Source organism: Stenella coeruleoalba, assembly GCF_951394435.1.
Source record: "Stenella coeruleoalba genome assembly, chromosome: 14".
NCBI lineage: Eukaryota > Metazoa > Chordata > Mammalia > Artiodactyla > Delphinidae > Stenella > Stenella coeruleoalba.
Window position 1 is genome coordinate 63,854,345 of NC_137160.1, and position 23,047 is coordinate 63,877,391.

The following is a 23,047-nucleotide window of genomic DNA, read 5'->3' on the forward strand; positions in this document are numbered from 1 at the left end:
GCCCTTAGCTCCAATCCTTCTGGCCGGATGCTTCCAATCAGTTCCCCTTGCCCCAGGGAAGGTGGTGCCCTTTCTCTGATAGCAGTGGGGACATGGGGAAAAGTGGAACATCAAATAGAAGCAGAGAAGAATGAAGACCACCCTTGGTCCCCACCTTCTGGAGTGGGAGCCCCCAGAGGACCATGGGAGGAAGCAGCACGGCAACCCTGTGACCTGAGACAAGGGGACCCTCTGAGTCTCAGTGACTCTTCTGTGAATGTGGACACGCCCTCCCAGGGAGGCCCCTCAGAAGTGAGAAGCGCTGGGGAAAGATACAGAGGGGGACCCCCAGCTGGGATGCACTGACCCCACCCTCCACAAAGGGCTGACCCCAGGGACACAGTCTGCCTGCAGGGACACCTTGTGGGGCCCTGCTTCTCAGCCCTGGCTCCTCGCTGGACCCTCCACAGCCCTGCCAGCCAACGCTGACCTGAGCCTCCCTAAAGGGTTCGCACCCTCCCCCCCACCCCCAGCCAGGGAAACATGTCTGCAGAGAGGGAGGAGAGGCGGGCTTGGTTCCTTGGTTGTGCTTTCACTTCTAAAACATCCTTTTTCTTTTCTTCTATGAACATTTTAATGAGGAGTTGAACAAAAGATAGAAAAAATAACATTCTGATGGCTTTTTTTTTTATTTAAGAAGCAGGCTTTTCTTGAGACTTTCATACAAGGCAATGGGTGAGTAAGGCTAAACTCCTAAAGAAAACGCGTACTGGTGATGGAGCAGAAAAAGGCACTTCTCCCAAAACCTGCTGGTTACCAGCCTGTCAGCCTCTCGGGGGCTACTTGCTCTGCTTTCTTCTGGAAACAGGTCCATTCAGACCTAAGCCCTGCTGGCCTCGAGGCCAGGAGGACTGGGATGGCCGAGTGTTCCGAGCATTGGTGCATGGAGCGGGCGCTGCACACAAAGTGAGGAGGGCTTGGTGGTGGGTCCGCATGTGGGGTGCAGGTGGCTAGAGCGGGGAGCTGCACTCGTTCTCCCTGGAGGGACATGTGATCCAGCAGGTGGACTGAGACCAGGCCTCTGTGGCCACCCGACTCCCCATAGTAGAATCCCTTGTCATCCGCAGGCCCATAGACAGTGACCACATCCCCCACCCTCAGTGACATCTTGCCCTTCACCAGGCCCCCTGCCGGCCCATCCCTGGGGTCATAGTCCAGAGCCGCCACCATGGTCTTTGGAGTCCACAGTGAGGGCCTTCTGGGGCTCCCCTGCGGCAGGGGGAAGGAGCCCTGGGGGCCTCCAAGCCCCCCAAAGTCATCGAGGTGGGCCACGGAGGGCAGGTACCCTTGCCCCAGCAAATGCCACCTCCCACCAGTCCACTCCGTGCCCGTGTCCACCTTGTCCACCAGGTGCCTGGGGATGTTGCCCACTTGCCCATCGTGTTCGCCACGATAGAAGCCGTGGGTGTCCTGAGGGCCCCACACTCTCAGCAACTGCCCTTTCCGGAAGGTCAGCTCCTCCTCTGCAGCCTCGGGGGTGGCAGACATCACCAGGGGGATGTAATCAGAGAGGGCCACAAAGAGCTTGGCTGGAGGGTCTACCCTCGTTCCCAGCGGTGGGTCGCCACCCCTGGACATCCTGATGACCCTGCTGGATGGAGCGGGACACAGTGCCAAGCTGGGCTCCTGGAACCAGCCCTCTCTCTTGCCCCCCAGAGCCTGACCTGGCCTGCTCTGTCTCCTGAGCTCCTTCCTCTGCTCTCGCCCCTCTCTGCCCCATAGACCGAAGCGCCCTGCCTCCTCCTGCAGAATGTCACAGAAGTCAGACACGTATCGCTGGCTGGTGCCCAGCTGGGGAGGGGTGAATGCTGGAGCATTTTGCTTTTGTCTGAGGACCTTCTCAAGGGCAGCCTTCTCCTGACACGGCTCTTTCCTGGGTCCACACTCAGGGGACCGACAGATGACTCCTGCAGCAGGGCTTTGGCTGGTGCCCATGTGCCGGTACTGGTCCTCTTCCCCCCGAGACTGGCCCTGGGGCAGAGGTGGCCTGTGGTTCCGGGGACTCTTCTGGAAGAGCTGGTCCTTTCTGGAGAGCTCCCGGGCCTCTGTGGGCCTCTGGGCTTGGCTGTCTGACCCTGCACTTGGAAATTCTCCGTCTGAACTCAGTCTGGGCTTCAGGGACTGCCTCCTTGGGGGTTCTTCAGGGAATGCTTCTAGAAACTTGGCCTGGGGCTCCCCGCAGCTTCCGGGGCTGTGAGGACTGGCCTTGGCCCTCGGGGGAGTCAGCACCAGCCTCTGAGGGCAGATGGGGAAGGTCATTCTGCCAGTGGACGGGTCCCCACAGGTGCAGCTAAAGGGAGACATCTCTGGCAATCGGAGACAGGTGACGCAGTTGTGAGGGATCTGAGCCGGCACTGAATCCACGGATTCTCCACAGAAGGACATGGTTCTCACCGAGATATTCTGGCACATCGGTGGCAGCTGGAGCTGGGAAAATTCCAACAGGATGCTCCCGGCGGTGGCATCGGCCACCTCTGCCACCTTGAGTCCATCGGCATACACAGCATAGCCGGTGACCTGGACTCCGTTGGAGGACCCAGCTGAGTCGATGGTCACGGGGAGCCAGCTGACCACCAGGAGGCCCGGTGAGGCATGGTACTCCACCAGCACGTCCAGTGGAGGGTCAGGGGGGCCCGCCAAGGGTGTGTTGAAGGTGATGGTTGAGGACATTGTTTCCCAGCGCTCCGGCAGCGAGTCCCACGGTGGGTGCACCTCCACCCTCACCTGGTACCTCGTGCCAGGATGCAGGTGGTGGAAGGTGTAGCAGCTCACGCCCGCTAGGGTCAGGGCACACTCCAGGTCATCCAGGTACACCATGTGGGGGTGGTTGCTGCCAACCCAGGTGATCTCGGCCGACGTGGCTGCAACACTCTTCAGGTAAAGTTGCGTAGGGGCCACACAAAAGACACTGTTGGTCCCCAGAAGAGGTCTGGAGAAGCCCCGCTTGCCCATGCTCTGCTGAGAGCCCAGCCAGCCATCTTCCATCTTGGCATCTGAGATTTCTATTGCCACTTCGGTCTTGGAGCCCACCCTCACCGTTGTCGCGTGTGGCTCCCTGTCCACAGTCCCCTGGGCTTTCCCAGGTACTAAGCTGTGACCAGTGTCTTCCTTCGAAGCTTTGCCCTGCCCAGCCGGGAGTCGAGTGGGGCCAAGGTCAGGGAACTCATGGGGCAGGCAGCCCAGGATGTCACTATCTGAAATCTGCTCCACCAGGTTGGACTGCACCAGCCCCTGCCGGCCGTCCTCAAGCTCCCCTTTGTAGAAGCCGTCCTCATCCATGTCCCCAAAGACATACACGTAATCCCCAGCAGTGAGCAGCAGTTCGCTCTCGGGGTGCTTGTTGGGCCCTTCAAATGGGTTGTAGCTATACCGAGCCAGAAAGATCTTGAGCTTGGGGGTGGTGGGGGCCTCCGAACCCCCCACTTCCAGGGTTGAGGACACGCTATAGGGCTCCAGATCTTCCACCTCGCTGGCTGTGTCCACGTCCAGAGTAGGGCAGGATGGCACAGGGGCCCACATGGACTCCACCTCAGAGGAGGAGTTCGACTGGGAGCTGGTTTTCTTGGCCTGGGAGCTGGTTTTCTTGGCCTGGGGCCTGGAGTCCAGAGGTCGGCTGCTTGGGACTCTGTCTGGCACTTTGGGGGCACTGGTTGCCTCCCCGAGGGCAACTGGGTTCTCCAGCAGGAAGTCTTCCTTCTCCTGTTTGGCTCTGCTAGGCTGAGACGATGCTTGGTCCTCAGGCCCTAGCTGCAACTTGGTTCTTCCACTGCTTCTCACTTGGGACTCCGGGGCTGGCGGGGCCTCGCGGGGTTCCTGGGGAGGGTGACCAGGCTGACACTGCAGTGCCCGCATCTCCTCCCAGGCCGTCTGGAGATCACACAGGGCCTTCTGCTGGTCGTGCAGCAGCTGTTGCTGCCTGTCCTGCCCTCGTGCCGCCTGCTGCAACAGCTGCCTCGCCAGCAAGCCGGCGGCGTTGCGCTCCCGGCACGCGAGGCCCAGCTGCCCGCGCACGTCTTTGTTCTCGGCCGCCACCTTTCCCATCCAGTCGGCCTGGGCCTGCAGCCGCGCGTTCTCCTTCGCCAGCCAGGCGCCTTCGCGGAGCGCCGCCTGCAGCCTCGCCTCGGCCTTCTCGCCGCGTCGCCGCGCCGCCGCCGCCTGCGCGCCCAGCTCCGCGCACTCTCGCCGCTGCGCGCTCAGCTCGCGCTCCAGTGCCTGTACTTGGCTCCGCGCCTCCTCGCATGGCGCGCTCTGGCCGCCCGCCTCCGCCCGGGCGCTGCTGGTGGCCTGCTGCAGGGTCAACTGCCTCTGCAGGCGCAGCACCTCCCGCTGGGACTCGCGTTGCAGCCGGTCCAGGTCTCTGACGTTGAGCCACTGGGCGCAGGCGGCGCCCCCCGCAGCGAGCGGGGCGCTGCTGAGTCCCGAGGCGATGCGCGCCTGCAGTAGGTGGCACTCCTGCCGCAGCTCTTCGATCTGCTTGTCCTTGTCCAGCAGCACGCTAGCCTGCTCCGACAAGTCCCGCGCACGCTGGCGGGCGAAGGCCTGGCACAGCTCCAGGCCCGCGCGGCTCTCGCCGGGCACAGGCGCGCTCACAGCACGCTGGTTGGTCTCCTGCAGCTTGTGGGCCCGGTCCTCCAGGCGCCGCGCGAGGTCGGTCAGCTCGGCATGCTTCACCTTGAGCCGCTTCACCTTCTTGTCCGCCTTGTCGGAGAAGCCCGCGCGCCGCAGCTGCAGGTTCTCTTCGCGCAGGCCGGAGCAGCGGCGCGCCAGGACCTGCAGCGCCTCGGACAGCTCCAAGTTCTGCTTCAGCAGCTCGCTGTAGTCCGGGCCCGGCGGCAGGGGGTTCAGGGCTTCGCAGGGCTGACTCCCGGACTCTTCCCCTCCTCGCAGGTCGCTAGGTCTCCTGCGCTCCGATAGTGGCGGCGGGGGGCTCAGGGACCCCGGGATGGAGGCGTCTGGAGAGGAGGATTCGGGGGCCTTGGGGCGACTCAGGGTGCTGTCGAGCGAGAGGGAACGCGCTGGTGCCAAGGAATCGAGGGAGCTGGCGCGCGCGGGGAGCACGCTGTCCGGGGAGTTGGAGCACGCCGCGGGCACCCGGTCGAGGGAGCGGGAGCGCGCGCGGGCGCCCGCGCTCAGGCCGTCAAGGGGTTCTAGTCGACATGAGGACTTGGCGGCGGCCTCAGGAGGTCGCTCTTCTGAAGAATGCGCGGCCTGGGGGTCGGGGGTGCCGGACAAGGCGGGGTGCCAGCGGAAGTGTTCCAGAATGTACTTGAGGAAGAGCTGGCGCTCCACGTCGAGTGCCGCCTGCAGGTGGCGGATGCGCGAGGCCTGCTCTCCGTTCGTTTCCCAGCGGAGCTGCGCCAGCACTTCCTGCAGGCGACAGCGGCACTGCGCTGCGGCCTCTTCGGGCGCCCCCGCACGGCCGCAGTAGCCGCGGTTCATCAGCTCCTCTGCCAGCTGGCGCTGCAGCTCCCGGGCCTCGCGCACCACGCCATCGCGCTCGCGGTGCAGCAGCTGCTGCAGCTGTCTCATCTCGGCCTCCTTCCAGCGCAGCAGCTGCCGGATCTCGGCTTCGCGCTCCCGCAGCACCTCCTCCTGCAGCTGCCGCAGCTCCCGGCTGCGCTGCGCCTCCCACTTGGAGCGCAGGTGATCAACCAGCTGTTGCCGTTCCTGCTCGGCCTCCTCCCGCTGCTGCCGCGCTTGGGCAGCGAAGCGCCGCCGCTCCTCCCGCCCGCGCGCCCGCTCCGCCTCCAGCTCGGCCCGCAGCTTCTCCAGCTCGGCCCGCAGCTTCTCCAGCTCACGCCTCTGCTCCTCCAGCGCCGCCGCCGCCGGGCCCGGAGTAGCCGGCTTCTTGGGTGTCACGCGGCCGCCGCCAGAAGGGCTGGGCGAGTCCTTGGTCATGGTGGTCGCGGCCGGGCAAGACGCCTGACCTCTCTTGGCCCAGGCCGCCGCTCGCCAACGGCCGCTGCCCTGGCCGCGGTCAACCGTCCCGCGCGCCCCTTCCGGGGTCCCTGAGGGTTCCCGCGCGCCCCTTCCGCCTCTGGGCGCGTTCTCCCACCCTCTGCAGTGGGTGCGGCTACCCCGTGCTCCTCTCCCGGCTGCCTATGTTGGCGCTGGGCTCTAGACACCCAGGCTAGACACAGCTCCTGTCCTTCCCAGGATGCCCACGAGTCTCGCTGGCCCCAGGCCTCTCCCTGATCCTGGCACTATATCTCTTACGACCCACCCCGGCCCTCTTCCAGGCACTGGACAATCCCTTTCAGGCCAAGGAACCCGTGGGAAGCCTGAGCTGCTTCTCTGGGCATAGAGAAAGGGGGCTCAGTGTTTGGCTCAAGATCACCAATGGATTCAGGTGGTGTGGTGGCTGGAAACTGCAACAGGATATGCCCAAACTTGGGGGTGTGCCCTGGGCTCACCCAGAGGAGGGGGCATCTGGCTCCTGCATCTCCACTGTGCCTACCCATCCAAGGACCCCTTCCAAGGACTGTTTAAACCTCCTATACCCATTTTACAGAGAAGTCTCAAGTCCATGACCTGGGCATGGTGCCAGCCGAGACAGGGGACAAGTGTTCCTTCGAGGACCATAGCCCTGGCCTGTGATTACTTGGTTCATTTTCACAGTCATCCCGCAAGGACGCTCAGAGAGATAAGGGCCTCCCCACAGTCACATGGCCCAGAAGTAGCTAAGTTGGAATTCAAACCTGCAAAATTATACCTCCAGATTCCATGGGCACTCTGATGCCATCTGGTCAATCTCAGGGTCGCAGGTGGGAGGACCCCTACCCAGTCTTTCTCTCAGTGGGGAGCCTTACATTTCATATCTGCAGAAGGATAAGAGGGTCAAGTGGAACCCAGAGACTGGGACGGCCAGTTGGAGAGGCAGGGAGGGAGGTGAAGGATGGGGCCACCATGAGGGCCCAACCTGCCCTTTGGTCAGACTCAGGAGTGCCCGGGGCTACCTGCTTTCCCAAAAAGTAAAGCCAAAGGCCTGTATGGGTCCTGCTGGGTCCCCACACCACCTCCCTGGATACAGCAAGGCCAGAGAACTTTCCATGGCTTTCCAAGGGGCAGTGTGTCAGATGGTTAGGGCTGGTGGGACTTTGGAAGCAAATAGTCCTTAAGCTTTTCGAGCTGCTCCCATGTTCTCATCTGTAAAATGGGCTAATAATGCAGCTCCCTCCCTTGCTGTGTGACCTCCCAGAGTTTCCTGACCTCTCTGAGCATCCATTTCCTCTGTGAGGTTTCAAGGAGGTAAGAGTATACAGTGCCCAGAGCAAGACTCTCTAGCAGCTCACTGATTTTAATTCTAGTCCCTCTTTCACAGCTAAGGAAACTGAGGTCTGCAAGGTAGGAATTTGGCTGAAGTCAGGCAGGGCCTCCATGGTGGAGGCAGCCCAGGTACTCTCTGAGTTCCCTGGGACTCACTCCATATACCTCAGGGCAGGTGGGAAGCCTCAGAGTCTGGGGCATCCATCCAGGCTTTGCCACTTTTTGGCTGAGGGACCACTGATGACTTCACCTCTCAGCCTCTTCACAATGTGTATATTGGTAGCACCAGCCTCCCAGGGTTGGAGGCACACCAGGGCTCTGTTGGCCGAGCGCTGGGTGTATAGTAGGTGCTGCACTGAGGTCTGTGCAAGTTCCTATCTCCCCATCTAGGGCTTGGCCTGGACCTTCACAAGCTTCTTCCAGGAGTCTGAAGAATTCCCCTGGCTCAAAGGCCTCTGGGCCTTTGCATGCGTTGTTTCCCCTGCTGGGATGCCAACCTGGCCCGACACAAAGGTAACATGTGCCATGCTCCATGCTAATGCTTGCCATTCGGTATTTATTTATTTATTTATTTGCCATACCACCATGAGGCTTGTGGGATCTTAGTTCCCCAATCAGGGATTGAACCTGTGCCCTCGGCAGTGAAAGTGTGGCGTCCTAGCCACTATACCTCCAGAGAATTCCCTGCCATACAGTATTCAAACCACCCATTTCACAGATGAGAAGTCCCAAGCCGCAGTGGGTTAAGAGTTCTGCTCAAGGTGACAGGCTGATTAGTGGGTTCCACACAACCTGGTTTTGTCCACTCACTTATTACTAACCTTATCTTATCCTTTGGCCTCTGCTTAGCAGTTCCTCCTCCAGGAAGCCTTCCCTGACTCTCCAGGCTGGGCTGGGGCGACCCAGGACTCTGCAGCTCAGATCACACCACATGGTGCCTCTCCTTTTGGAGCAGGGATATGTCTAATACACAGGTGTGTCTCTGCCCAGAGTGGGCTCAGAGGAGGGGTAAGAAAGTCCCTCCCCAGAAAGGTGGTACCTGAATGGGGGAGGCAGACAGGCCAGGTGGCCAGGTGAGGATGTGCCCTTCACGCCCTGCCTGCCTGCCTGGCACTGGGCAGCAAGGGTGAGGACCCCAGGTTCAAGGCTGCCCACTGGGGCCTTGGGCAGAGGCATCAGGCTGGCCGGGAGTGAGGCTCAGTTCTCAGGAGAGGTGTTGGCAGGATCGTAAGCTGTGGAATATGCGCGTGCCTGCACACACACAGAGCTTCCCTTAGCCTGGCCACCTGTGTGGTTGGGAGCTTGGGACCCCTACTTAAGTCCGGCTCTTCCCTGCCCTTCCTGCTGTGGTACCACATAGCTCCTGGGAAATGCGGATGGACATCTGGTACCCGGCCATTTGCATCCAGTCTTTAATGCTGTGATCCCATTAGCAACACCTCTGCTTCTCAGGGTATGGTGCCAACCTGGCCCGGTGGCACCTGGGCCCTCTCACAGCTTGGGCTCTGCTGCTCTGAGGATGGCTGTCTAATCACGAGCCACCCACCGGACACTCGGAGTGAATTCCCCCCCCCCCCCAGCCTCTCTTCTGTGACTGACCTTCCTGGGTTGCTCCTGGGGCAGGACAGACACACGGCCCTCTCACTTACACAGTACTTTCTCCAGGTAGGCAGGTAGATGACCTTGAACCCATCTCGCAGGTGGGAAAACCGAGGCTCAGAGAAGCACTTTCTGTGTTCATTCAGCACTTGGCTCTATGGGCTCCACCCTTTTTGTTGTACTCATGTTTTTCTTTTTTGTTGTTGTTGTTTTTTGTTTTGTTTTCTTTTTTGGGGCCACACTGTGAGGCTTGTGGGATCTCAGTTTCCTGACCAGGGATTGAACCCAGGCCCTGGGCAGTGAAAGCATGGAGTCCTAACCACTAAGCCTCCAGGGAACTCCTAATACTCAAGTTTTTCAAACTAGGTTCCCTTGAACCCTGATGTGCCATGGGAGATGCCACTGGGCAGTGGCAAGTGGCAAGAACACAGGGAATTTTGGTTCCAGATGTTCTCTGTGAGAGGAGAGGTGGATGGGAGGGAGGGGGGAGGTTAGACACAGGGACAGTCCAGGTGGTCGTGGAGCCACGGGGAGCATGTCTTCACGGGACCCTCAGCACTGCTCTGTTTGACAGAGGCCGAGGCCCCGAGGTTCAGCGGGAGCAGGTGGCTTGCCAGGGCACGTGGGCAGCTGTGGCAAAGCTGGACGGTCGCCTCAGGGCACTGGGTGGGGCGCCACAGCCTGGATGTCCTGCTGCAGCCCCAAGCAGGGCTGCCAACAGTCAGGGCAGGAGGGCAGGCTGCAACTGAGGAGGCGGACCCCAGCCTGAGTCCCTGGGAGCCCCACAGTGCCATCAAAGGCCCATCAGAGGCATCTGGAATGTGGTTGAGTGCATGAGCAAACTGTGCTGCCCTGGTACCCGGCTCCTGCCATCCCACACTTGTCACGTTGTGCACTGATTGTCCAGTGACCTGCCTGCCACCCCCATGGACTCTGAGCTTGGGGAACTTGACTGCTTTCTCTGGTCTCAGCTTTCTTCCCTAAAACATGAATGGGATAGATTATATGGGTAGTTTTCAAACTGGGCTCCTTTAGAGTCCGGGGCTCCTGGAAGATACTGTAGGGGTGGGAAGGATATGCCAGAGCTGAAGGGGAGACACTGCCCCTACAGGACATGGCCACTAATTCGTGTCATTTGTCAGGTTCTAAGGAGGACTTTGGTTGAATAGTGTTTTTTAATAGCGTTTAAAGAGGTATGCTGGGAATTCCCTGGCGTTCCAGTGGTTAGGACTCAGCAGTGCTGCCACTGCAGGGGGCACGCATTCCAGCTCTGGTCGGAGAACTAAGATCCCACAAGCCTCATGGCGCAGCCAAAAAAAAAAAAAAAAGAAGGTGTGCTGCTGGCAACAAGTTTGAGAACCTCTGGGTTAGAGACACTCCTGTCTATTATGGGCACAGACACCACTGCCCCAACACCCCATGATTCCACTGATCCTGAGAGGGGGCACGTGCCCCTCACGTCTGGCTTCGCCCCACATCACCAGCCCTGTGCTCCATGTGTGACCTCTGGGTCGTGTGGGGTCCTGGGATGCTGATCCGCATCCCTCCTTTGCCACCCACGCCCCGCGTTTTGCAGAGCTTGAGGCCTTGGTGAGGGCCCTGGGCTCCATCCTGAGAGCCCCCTGGAGAGTTTTAAGCCCCCAACCTCTGTGGCCACAATAGCCCCAGCTTTCCAGCCCACTTCTCTTATGTGTGAGTCATCAATGTGTTTTCTGTCTGTTCTCTGATACCTCCTCAGCGTCTAGAACAGTGGCCAGTACATGGTCCACGCTCAGTGAATACGCGACTAAATACGGAGGCAGGCTGACCAGGTGTGGCCTCCGTCTTCGTGGAGTTTACAGTCCAAGGGCAGACACAGGCATTAAACACAAATATGGCAAAGGGACGTAGTGAACTCGGAGTGTGGACCAGTGCTGGGGGCTGAGGGTGGTGCTAACAGGGAGAAGACCCCAGCTGAGCTGAGGCAGGAGAGCAAGGGCTGCCCAGAGCTGAGACTGGATGTCGGGCAGAGAGACCTGCCAAGCTCCCGGCCCCTCTCAGTCTGTCATGGTCCTTGTGTGCCTGAGGAGGGACTGGGGCTCAGAAGGGAAGGGTCACTCAGCCGCAGCCCACCCAGAGCTTCCTGCTCCAGGTTGTGAGAGGCCTGGCACCCCCAGCACCAGCCCTCCTGGATGGATATATTCTCTGCCTCCACTCCTGGGCCCTGCTGCCTGCTCTGGCCAGTCCACGCCCTCCCGGGCAGGCAGGGACAGCGTTTGCCGGCTTCCAGCTCTCCGGCTGGGGCTCCCTGGCCTGCTGGGCTGGCCTCTCACCTGGCAGCCTCAGCCTCCCCACACATGTGCCCCCGTGGGTGGCCAGGCCCCCCCACCCCGCACATGACAGGCCTGACGCCTGAGGTCCCGCCACAGCTGGGGAGGCTGGCACTGTCCTGTTCAGAGGAGGAAACTGCCTTGGCCCGTGCGACCCAAGTCTGAGCTCTGAACTGGTGCCGTCAGAGCCTGTCCATGGGCTCTGGCCACCCGGGTGCCATCGTAATCCCCAAGCTGCTGCCTCCTGAGGACCCCGCGGGGCTGCCAGCAGCGTCTTGACTTGCAGCTGCCCGCTGTTGCCAGGAGAGAGCCATCCTTCGTCTTCTTCATCTGCATTCCTCTCCGCTCTGGGCCTATTCCAACCACCCTTCTCTCTCCATAGCCTGAAGCTCGAGGCCTTGTCCATCTCCCACTGACACTAGTGGCAAGACTTTTTGTCCAGTTATTTGGCCATTGCTCTAGGTCAGGGGACGGTCTTTCCTTCATCAAAGGGCACCCAGTCTGGCTGAGCACCCAGTCTGGTCTGGGCAGAGGGTGGGGGGCAGGTGCCATGTTAATTTCTTCATTCACTAAACAGAAATCCTCCAATGGGGTTTGTGAAAGAAGGGAGGAAGGAAGGATGGAAGGATGGAAGGAAGGAGGGAGAGTAGGGGGGCATAGCAGGGAAGGAGGGAAAGAGGGAGCCCTTTGGGTTGGCTGAGTCTCCCAGCCCTTACTTTACCCCACACAGTCCAGGAGCGGACTTGGACTGGACCCTTAGATGGCCAGGGGGCTGAGAAAAGCTTGATTGACCCCTTGAGCCTCAGTTTCTTCCTCTCAATGGGGCTGGTAACAGTTCTGACCACAGAGGACGGTTGGGAGCGTCAAAGAAAGGCTTGTGAGTCAGCACCGGCAGGACCCAGCACACTGCAGGCCATCAAGTTCCCCAAGCAGGGTGGCAAGTCATGTGCTGAGGCCTGACTGGCACTTGCAGAGGGACAAGTGAGGGAGGGAAGGACAAAGGCATCTTGGGCAGTGGGGGCAGCGTGGGCAGAGGCCAGGGCACAGGCTGTGGGCAGGTAGGGATGCGGGACTCGGGGGTTTGGGCCAGCAGAGGGAGGTCAAGGCAGAGCCTCACCACATGGACCACATTCGGGTCTACTCCTGGAGCCCTCTTCCCAGCTGGGTGAGGTAGGGCAAGCTACTTCTCTCAGAGTCTCAGCTTCCTCTCCTGTGAGACAGAACATCTAAGCGCATGGCCCTGTGGTGCCGATGAGCTCAGTGGAGGGTGTAAATGTCCGGCCCAGGGCCGGACACCCCTTCGGCCCTATGGAGTGTGAATACCGTTGCCAAGTCCCTGCCTTGCCAGAGGCACTTCCTTCTTGCTGCAATGCCTCCTCCCATTCCTGGCCCTTCCCCTGTCCTCTGAAGGGCCCCTGTCTGAGCCTGAGTGCCTCAACAAACCCTCACACCTCTGTCATTTTCCTTGGTGCCTCCCCGGGGTGTAACAAGCCCCTTGAGGGCAGGGACCTGTATCTCCTCCCTGAACCTAGAGGTGAGCACCCAGGACATGTGCTGACTGGAGAAAGGAGCAGCAGGTGGTGAGTTTGAGCAGAAGGGCCTGGAACCCAGAAGGAGGAGGGAGAGGAGGAAGAGGTCACTCTTTTTTTTTTTTAATTAATTAACTAATTAATTATAATTTTGGCTGCATTGGATCTTCATTGTTGCGTGTGGGCTTTCTCTAGCTGTGGTGAGCAGGGGCTACTCTTCGTTACAGTGCATGGGCTTCTCATTGTGGTGGCTTCTCTTGTTGAGGAGCACAGCTTCTAGGCGCCCGGGCTTCAGTAGTTGTGGCACATGGGCTTAGTTGCTCTGCGGCATGTGGAATCTTCCTGGATCAGGTCTCAAACCCGTGTCCCCTGCACTGACAGGCGGATTCTTAACCACTGCGCCACCAGGGAAGTCCCGAAGAGGTCACTCTTGATGGGAGGCTCGGAGAGGTAGCACAGAAAGGTCAGGTCTGGATGAACAGGATGGCTGAGTGAAGGGGAGCTGGTGTGACCAGAAGCCAGGACTGCTATGCGGAACAATGAAGGTTTAAGACCCAGAGAAGGGTCCCAAAGTCCAGGCAGCTTTCCCACCGGGACTGTGTGCTTGTTTATGGCCTTCTGCTTTCCAGGGCCTGTGCTCACTTGCAAAGTGGGTGCCAGGGAGCCATCTTGCCATGGGGGTGAGGATACAGGAGATGCTGCAGCAAAGGTTAGTTCTTGGCACTCGGCCTCTTCCAATCCCACCCCTCTATTCCTGGTTTAGCACATCAAGGTGAAGGGTATGCACTGCACTTCCTCAGCTGGCTTGGGATTTCTTCAGGGCAGGGTCCCCTTCCCTCTGAGGAAGCAGTTCCCAATAGAACTGTGTTCTTTCATTGACCTGGGCCCACTAAGCACCAGGCCCAGTGCACAGGAGGACCATAAAGTCATTTCCCAGGCCAGGCTCCCAGGTCCCCTGCAGCTCTAAGGAGTAACTGATGGAGTCCCTCATACATTTGCCAAATGTGTCTTGTTGTTTTTTTTTATTTATTTGGTTGCGCCAGGTCTTAGTTGCAGCATGCGGGCTCCTTAGTTGTGGCATGTGAACCCTTAGTTGTGGCATGCATGTGGGATCTAGTTCCCTCACCATGGATCGAACCCGGGTCCCCTGCATTGGGAGCGTGGAGTCCTAACCACTGTGCCACCAGGGAAGTCCCTTGTTTTTTGTTTTTGGCCACGCTGTGCAGCATGCGGGATCTTAGTTCCCCAACCAGGGATCGAACCCGTGCCCCCTGCAGTGGAAAGGGGAAGTCTTAACCACTGGACCGCCAGGGAAGTCCCACATTTGCCAAATGTTTAGGAGCACCCACTGTGTGCCAGCCCTGGGGGGAGATAAAGGACAGGCAGGGTCCTCATTGCATGAGGCTTATCATCTAGTTTCTTCCCCACTCTCTCCCCGTGTTAAGCCTGGGCTCTCAGGTCTCTGGGTGGGAGGCCGGCTCTATTCCAGGCTATCCATCTCCAGTGCTCTTTTCCTCTGTCTTCTAGTGGGAAACCAACTGCTCTCAGAATGGAGAAAAATTCCTTCACAAGGCCTGAATGATCTGAAGCTGCACCCTCCACTTTGCCTGCACTGCCACCGAGGTCCAAACCACCATCACCTCTTTGCCTGGATGGCCACAAACAGCTTGTACGTGGCCCTGCTCCCCTTCTTACCCCCTACTTACCTCATCCTCCATTCTCCAACCAGAGTCTTCTCCTTATACACATGCATCTGACCATGGGCTTGCCCTTCTGTCCTCAGAGCTGCTCCTCCCCACCCTTCACAGGTCCCAGTGGTGGCTGTGGAGCCAGCAGCCCCGTCTGGAACAGAATTGGGCTCTGCTCCTTGCGGGTTGCATGACCTTGGGCAAACCCTCGGCCTCCACTATGCTTCTGTTTCCTGTGAAATGGGGCTGTTCGTGGTGAGTGTTGGCTATAATTACACTATTTCCCCAGTGAGACTCCCTGACTCCCCCCCCACCCCGGCCCATGAGAAGCAGGTTCCCACAGTCACATTCCCATCACCTCGGCGCTGATTGGTGCCTGAAATAATCCTGCCCCTTACCCCATCTCCCGCAGCATCACTGTGCACCTACTGTGTGTCGGGCTCTGTTTCCCAGTGCCACCGCACTGGGCACCCCGCAAAGGCAGGGTCCCCGCCGGTCCCTGCGCCCCGGCGCTCCCAGGCCGCCGGCGCTGTGCCCGCACCGCGCCCGCACACAGTAGGCGCCTCGTTCGCCCGCGCCGCCGCCCCTCCCCCGCTCCAGGAAGTGCGGGGGCTCCGGCGCCGGCCGCCGCGATGCATTCTGGGCCAGCAGCAGCACCAGAGCCAAGATGGCGGCCAGCAGGAGGCTGATGAAGGTAAAGACCATTCTCCGGCGCCGGCGGGCGGACGGGGAGTGGCGTCGGCCGGGGCCACGCGGCCGCCCGGACCCCTTGGGGGGCCGCCGCCGCCCCCCGCCTCGCGTGGCGCCGCCTCCCAGGGCCGTGTGATGAGGGAGCTAAGGCGGCCGCTAGGCCGCAGCCCAGGAGGGAGCGCCAGGCCGCGCCGACCCGGCCCTTCGCCGGCCGTCCGGCTGCCCCGCCCGGCCCGCGGGCTCCCTCCGCGAGGCGGCGGAGGCAGCAGGAGGCCCACCGGACGCCCGCGGGAGGCCCGAGCGCCGAGCCCGCGCCGCGGAGCTGCCCCGCCCTGGGCCATAGCGCACCGGGCTGGAAGCCGCCGGGCCGGGCGGGCGGGGGGCTCGGGGCGGGGGCCGGCGGGCGAAAGTTAGGCCGGGCTGCCGTGGGCGATCTGGGTGTGCGGGGGCCGGCAGACTGTCGCTGCGACTGCTGGCAGACTGTCGCTGCAACTGCAGAGTCACACAGCGGCAAGTTCGGCCCCGGGGTGCAGGAGAGCGGGAGGGCGGGGGGCGGCCGGCCGCGGCGCGGGCCTCCTGCCCCGTCCTCGTCATCCGCGCTCCGGGCCCTGCTGGAGCAAAGTGCCATTTTAGGGGTGGGAGTGGGAGTTAAAACCAACCAAAGTTTATAAAAATAACTTGCTACTTTGTATCTTGAACGCGACGGGGTGCATTCTTGCTCGCTGGCTCCCCGAGTGAGGAGCACAGATGTCACCCGGGCCCAGTCCTTTCTCGAGTGTGTTTGCCGGCGTCCCCCAGAGCCGATCTCGCCTAGGTTTGCAAGTCGGCCGCCCTGCCGGTGGTGCTGCCGGGCTGCACCGGGCCGAAAATCAAAAGGGCCCAGGAGCTGATTTCCTGGGGGGAGATAAAGGGCTGGGGTTCCTCCTGGGCAGAGCAGTGCTCCGGAGAGCCAGACGTTGAGTTTGGAGTCCCAGCCTCCGGGCCCTCCCTCCCTGGGAACGTTTCCTTTCTTTTGTTCCCTAAGGACTAGACACGACATTGAACTTCATAAGACTGGATTGGAAGTGGGCACAAAAGAAGAGTCAGCAGAGTCCAGATTTCTCTCTTCTCTGTCAGTGACACCACCGTCCACACAGTCGTCCGGATGGGAAGACTGTTATTCATTTATTTTCCTCTCTACTTCCCAGAGGCAGTCATCCTTGATGCCTTTCGGATTTTACTTTAAAGGTTTCTTGAGTTCCTGACTTCTCTAATCTTACTGAGATTACTTGAATCCATACCCTCACCTCTCAGGTGCCTTTCTGAGTTCTCTCCTTCTCTGACTCGCCTTCTTGGCCACCACAGTTCTTTTTCTAAAGCAGATATTAATCCTTTCATGCTCCTGTCCTAACCTCCGTGATTTTATTGTCCTCGGAAGTTAATCCTAACTTCCTGGCAGCAAGACCCTTAGACTGCTGGAAAGTAATCTGTTCAGCCACACCTCCTGCTCCTTGGTTTGCCATCACTCTTGCACCTAATCACTGTAGCTGCCATTTTCCTTAGCCTTGACTTTGTGCAGCTCCGTACTTCATGTTCATGATGGTGTGTAATCCTCCCTGTGAAGTAGACTCTATTATTCCCATTTTGTAGGTGAGAAAATGGAATGCAGGGAGAATCGCTGGCTTGCCCCAGTTTTCTAGCTAGGGAGAGAGTGAGCTGTGATGTGACTAGTTCTATCTGACCCGAGAGCCCCCGGCCCTTAGGTGGCCTTTGCACACGCTGTTTGCTCTCCCTGAGAAAAGCTGCCTTCCCCTCGCCTTTCATCCCCTTCCAGGGAAGTCCTGGGTTCAACTCCGAGGCCAGCTACTCTGAGGCCTCGCCTCCCCCATTAGAATGAGTTGTTTCCGCCTTTGTGTGACCACAGCACTTTCTTTATGTTTCTCTTTGAACACTTGTCACAATCGGATTTGTGTTAGACTTGCCTTTCCTACCAGGGTCTGAGGTCCTCAAGGGCAGGGATCTTGACCTAATTCATCCTGGTATCCCTTAGTCTAGGCCAGTTGACCCAGTTTGGGGCTCCCAGGCTCCCAGGGGTCTGAGAGGGGAGTTACTATGGTTTTTCAATTATTTTTGTGTTTCAAAAACATTAGAGCTTAGGAAAAAATATGTAACATTAACTGAGTACTTGTTAAGTGCTAGATCATTTAGGTAAGTTTTTTTTAATGTTTTCAATAACTCTTAAAGGTAGTGTGTTGTCATCTTTATTTTACCAACGAGAAGGTTGTGAGGCTTAGCGGACCATCCTGGGGAGAGATGAGATGCTACATCTCCTTGTCTCCATATCCCAAGTTCCACGCCCCTTATCACATGGCCTCCTTTCTTATTCCAAGGATGCACGGAGGAGTATGTTGATTCCTGACTCTTGCCTGGAGATTCTTTCAATTTAGTAGGGGATGCGCGTTACAAGATGGTAATCATTGGCTCTGAGAGTCAGTGTTTAGGCCTGGTTAATTTAGAAAAAAAATTATTGAATCAGGTTGATCAGTACTTGGGCTGGATAATAAAAGGGATTTTCAGTGGTGAAAAGTAAACATGTTGAATAATCAAATGGATTACATCTTAAAGAACCGGAAATTTCCTCAAAAACCATTTTCTGAGACACTTGGAGTCAAAGATTTCTTTGTAACAATGGACTATCTGCAGATAGTGTAAAATACATTATTAAAAGTAGAGTGATTTGCATATATCAGGCTGAGAAGTTATTTTAGGCAAAGTGAATATGATAAAGTCTTTAATTTAAAAAGCAATTGCCAAAAGGATTAGCCTTTTTCAGAACACTTTTTAGGAATTACAATGTTAATAAAACATTAAATACATTTTAATTTGCAAGCAGCTAATTCAGCATTGATGGCAACCACCAGATTGTAACCATTGCTTCAGTCAGGAGGGGAAATAGCTACAAAAGTGAAACCTGTAGGTGTGGCTGAGGGAAATTGATTGCAGTCTGTTCATTTCTTTTTAGCCTCTCAATTGCACACATCTCCTGGAAGGGCCCTCCAGCTGGGTATCTTCCCAGAAGGGCTTTTCTCAGTGGGGAAGTTTGTAGATTTAAAAGAGGAGTGACATTTTATTAGTTATTATGGCATAACTCTTGAGATAAGGAATTGAGATTTGTAGCAGCCTGTTAATGCTATTTAAATACTGCTCACTCAGAGCTCCATATTGGTGTACTTTCAGCCCATAATCACATGTGAATGAGTAGGAGGAGTTGCTAAATAATAGTTCATTCCTTGGAATTCATTGTACTAAGCAGTGAACTAGTTTGCTCTTGAGTGCAGGTATAGTACTCCCTGAGGTTGGGTAATGAACACAAGGAGCGGTGAGTGTGTCTGGTGGGTGTGTTGTGCGTGAGGGGAGTTTTACAGATGGTGTCAGTGTTCTGAATCCACTGGGTTTTTGGGACTCGAGGAAAGCACAGCATTTTTTACCCTAAATTCATGCATCGCAGTGAGTTGGGACTATTTTAGCCTCCCTTAATGATATTCTTTGTAAATGTTTCTCTCTTAAGAGACAATTGGGACAGGCCCTGGGAAAGAGAGTATTCTCATTATTGCAATCTTGGAACCTTTTCTTGAGGTGTACACGAGCACAAAAACACTTGTTCCAGGGTACTTAGACCTATTCTGATTTTGCTACAACTCTAAGTTAAGAGGCTGTTGATTTAGTGTTTTATTACATCAGGTCACTTGAAAGTATTCTCACTCTTGGAAAGTATCACTAAATGTTCAAGAGATAACTTCTCTTTTCTTTGATGCAACAGTAAGTTGGGAATTAAAGCTTACAGAACCACAAAGCCCTCCCTCCTGGGCCTGGACTCTGGTGGTCCCCCACACCCCACACCCCCGCCCCTCCTCAGGAGTTTCCTTTGAATGGCGCCGGACCTGCAGGCCTCCGGGTCTGAGCCCCGCCTGTGCCTCCACGTCTGTCTTGCCTCCCTTAGTTAATGGGCCACTTGTCTACTCCATCACCAAGGAAGAACCTGGGGGAACCTGCCTCATCCCTTCCTTCCACATTGAGCCACTTGCCAGATTCTGCTGAACTAGGCCTTTATCTCCCTTCTCTTTCTGTCTTTTCTGCATCTCCACTGCCATGCCGTTCATGCAGGCCGTCCCTGTTGTGGTGGACACCTGCCTGGGATCGCTCAGTGGGTTCTTTGTGCTCGTCCCCAGTCAGCTCCTCACTCCCACGTCATCCCTAAGCGGCAGTGCGTTTGAGAGAAGTGCTCACGCCCAGGCCTTGCCCCCAGAAACCGGATCCGGGTTCAGTAGGGCAGGACCCGCGCTCCTCAGCGTGTCCTGTCCGGGGTTGGGCTTGTCAGTCTCATCTCCCCCGCTTACCCTGGGATCCCCTGGACCCTCAAGCTCTGCACTCCCCGGCTCGTCTCTCTGCACCAGGGCGACTCCTTGACTCAGCTCCTGGGGGGTCTCCTCTGCACTGTGCCCTCAAGGAGCTGAAGGAGGGAGAAGAACGGCCCAGCCTAGAACAAAGGTCCTGGGCTGCCCGTGTGTGCTGGACGCCTGCCAGCTGAGGAGTGAGGGGGGACGGATAAGCCCCTCTGGCGGGAGGAGGCCGAACTTGGTCTGGCCCTTCACTCTGAGCAGGGCTTTGGTAGCTTACTGGGCAGCTGGTGAGGGTGAGGAGCTTTCATCCTTCAGAACAGATGTAGTAACCCCTGGCCATGTGCTTCTTACCTTGCTCGGTCCCCTCCTTGAATTTTAGGGAGGCCACCCCTGTGGCGCTTTCCAGAAGCACTGGGGACTGACCTGGTTTTACCCTCTTCAGCATGCCCAGCGCGCCTGGCCCTCTAGGACAAGCCTTCCCTCCCTCGGCTCGGCCGCTGGCAGAGCTGCCTCTCCATGAGGGGCCTCACGAAGCCAGCGCGGGTGGATTTCAGGACAGGTGGCAGAGAGACGCTGTGCCTTTCAGTTGAGGATCCAATGGAGCCCCAGGTGCGGCGTCCAGAAGTGGCTGCTCGCTGATGAGGGCTCTGCTGGCATGTGTCTCCTGTCCAGACTCATTCTGTGTGTTCTCGAGGGCTTGGGCGAGCCTCACCCTAGCCCGGGAGAAAGGGGGAGGGAAGGGTCTTCCATTCAGGGCAGAGCTATTGAGAGTGGAATACTGCAGAGCGATTAAGAGCTCAGGTGCTGGAGCGTGTGTCCTGACCCGCCGCGTCTTAGCTGACTGAACCCAGGCAAGTTGCTTAACCTCTCTGTGCATTAGTCATGTCATCTGTGTGAAGATTGAGTGTGAAGATTGAGTTACTACATATCAAGCACTCAGAAGAGCGCCTGGCATGTACTAAGTGTGGGTGTCAGCACGGGAGCCAGGAGAGTGGCCTGGTGGGAGGGAGGGAGGGTTTGGAGGAAATGGTGCTGCCCTCGGGGGTCGTGGGTTGGGGCAGGGAGGACAGGAAGTCCCCCTCTCCACATGCCCTCCCGACTCTTGAAGTCACCTGTTCCTTAGGGTTAGTGAGAGGTTTCCTGAGACAGCTGTGCGAACGTGTCTTTGTTTAAAGATGTTTACTTTTTCCAGCAAAATTACACAGCTCTTGAATTCAAAGTCAGTGTCTCAGAATCTCACCCATGTGTTTTTTCTTCCTGTGCTGAGTGTGTGGGCCAATGAGGCTGCTGAGCTGGGCTGGCGGTCCCGTCAAGGACGCTGTGCCTTTGGTCTCCTGCTCCAGGTCCTCCAGGCCTTGGCCGCAGTCTCTAGTGTCCAGAGCTGCAGGGCCCTGACAGGCGGGAGGCTGAGGCCCGGCCACCACCCACGGGTGGGGCCGCCAGGTGCTCCCTGCTCTCAGGGTTTCTCTCCTGCTTTTCACATGGCTTCCCGTAAGAAGGGACGGGATGGAGAGTAAAGTTCGTCTCAGGTTAGGTGGTGGTGGGGTTTGTGCTGTTTTGAATAGTTCCAGGCCTGTATCAGTTGGAGTTTTCCGTACTCCTTATCTTGCCAGATTTTGTTTCTGCTTCTCACTAGCAAGTTCGGCAAAGGGGTGAAGTGTGCCGGACAGCCCCTGGCCCAGTGGACACATGTGCAGCCAAAGCAGGGACTGGCATCAGGTCCAGTGCTTCTGCTGGTGCTCCCTGTCTGAGCGGGCTGGGCAGTGGCTGTAGCTCCAAAGTCAGATGGCCCCTGAGCCCTTCCTGAGATGGTCTGTAAATGTGTGCACCCGCCCCCCGTGCCAGTCATTGGGAAACTCAGCACAGGAAAGCCACTTTACAGGTAGATCCGCTGCGTGGTCCACATGACTGACCCTGTCTCCATCCCGGGATGCTGAACTCCAGAGTGTGTGATGCAGGTCAGAGTGCCAGGCCCACCCCCGTTCAGTTGGAGGCACACACGCATCCCGGAGTGAGGCCGCCGTGCAGAGTGGGCCAGAGCGTGTGGGCAGCGCTGAGTGTCCCCTGCAGCCGTGTCCTGTTGGCACGATCATGCGCAGGCGGCCTGCTTCCTGGAGCAGCGTGCTGTGGTTGAGTTCTCCAAGACCTGGTTCAGATCCTCATCTCTGCCGCAGGCTCATCTGTGTCCTCGCCCTGAGCCTCAGTGTCCTGATTTCTCCAAAGGGACAGTGACACTCCCTCATAGAGTGAGGACCATCGCTGAGTGTGTCCATCGTGGCAGTAACTGAGTGTGACATAGCTGGCACACCACTGGCTCGCTGTGGAGACGTGGTGGTGGGGCCCCCTTGGCTGAGCAGTCACTGAAATAAGAGACTCATGTCCTGGAGCTTTGAAGCCTTATGTTTTAGATTTACAGTGTATTGAATTACATTAAGGTCATAATTGAGTGTCATTGCCACTGGTTCCTTTGTGCAAGCTTGGAAAGTGCATTTCTGTCAAAATTAGTCACTTTGATACAGTCCCACAAGCAAGAAGTAGCTCTTTCAAATTATTAATGTCCCACCAGTTGCGTGGCTGGTATTTGACAGGGATCTTGTACTTTCCCTTGAACGTCGGGCTCTACCTGCCGGGTTTCATTTTGCCTGGATGGGAGAGCCTAGAAGTGTTCCGGGCACAGAAGAAACAGTTGCGGGGTGACTCGCCATAAATGGAGGGCTCAGGTGAAGGCTGTGTATGTTTGTCCTTTTGTCGTCGAGAGTCTGGGAAAGTGCAGTTCCAGGGCCGCCAGGCCCCCCAGGATCCTGACCAGGGAATGGGAGCCCCCGCCCCCCTTCCCCACCACTCTGTGGCTGGACATCCATGGAACAAAGTCTCTGGCTTGGGCTCTAGTCCTGGCTCTGCCCTGTCCAAGGTCTGTCTGTGACTGGGCCCCTCTCAGCCTCTCTCCAGCCTTCCCTCCTGTCAAATAAAGCTGACGGGTTGGCCTGGCCCCCCTCAGGGGCATCGTGAGGCTCTGGTCTCTGCTTCTCACTTGGGGTCTGGCTCCTGCTGTTCACGTGGCTGGGTGGGGTGTGCGACTCTTGCACAAAGGCCAGCATCTTCCCTACCATGCCTCCTCCTGTTCTGCTTTGTTGGGATTTTGAAGGTGACAGTGCCCTGTGGAGGGGAGTGTGATGCGCCATTGGCAGGCCCCTGTCTTATGCTTCTTTGTCTTTTTCTTTTTAATTGGATCAGGTCATTTCTGAAAGCTTTGTGCTAACCGTAAACATCTTCATTTCTCATTTAAGGCCCCCGTGAGCTCTGGTCGTAGGCTGTCAACACCAATGTCATATCATGTGTATGTCCTGTTATATAGAACAGATAGAATATGTACGTTGGTGCCCTGACACTCTTAGATTTTAAGAAGTGTGGTGACACAGTTGTGGAGGGGAATGAACCGAACCCTAATTGAGTACCTCCTGCCAGCTTCAGCAACATCCAGCGTTTCTTGTAATTCTCAGCAGGGCCCTATGGAGTAAGCTTCCTACCGTAAGACTAGACTCCTAGAC

The 23,047-nt window shown here is 57.6% G+C and overlaps 2 protein-coding genes across 2 annotated transcripts in view; one reads left to right on the forward strand and one right to left on the reverse strand.

Annotated features, from left to right (window-relative positions):
* Window positions 1-792: 792 nt before the first annotated feature.
* On the reverse strand, window positions 793-6,120 carry LOC307197468 (RIMS-binding protein 3C-like; the record flags this gene model as incomplete). Its single annotated transcript, XM_079943376.1, has 1 exon — window positions 793-6,120. The coding sequence occupies exon 1, from the start codon at window positions 5,935-5,937 to the stop codon at window positions 793-795; it is 5,145 nt and encodes a 1,714-aa protein (XP_079799502.1). The 5' UTR covers window positions 5,938-6,120.
* Window positions 6,121-15,047: 8,927 nt separating this feature from the next.
* UBE2L3 (ubiquitin conjugating enzyme E2 L3) overlaps window positions 15,048-23,047 on the forward strand; it is a 44,847-nt gene continuing 36,847 nt past the window's right edge. Inside the window, exon 1 of the mRNA XM_079943377.1 lies at window positions 15,048-15,124. Within this exon, the coding sequence (XP_079799503.1) occupies window positions 15,098-15,124 (27 nt within the window). The 5' untranslated portion in view covers window positions 15,048-15,097. The remainder of the gene's footprint in view (window positions 15,125-23,047) is intronic.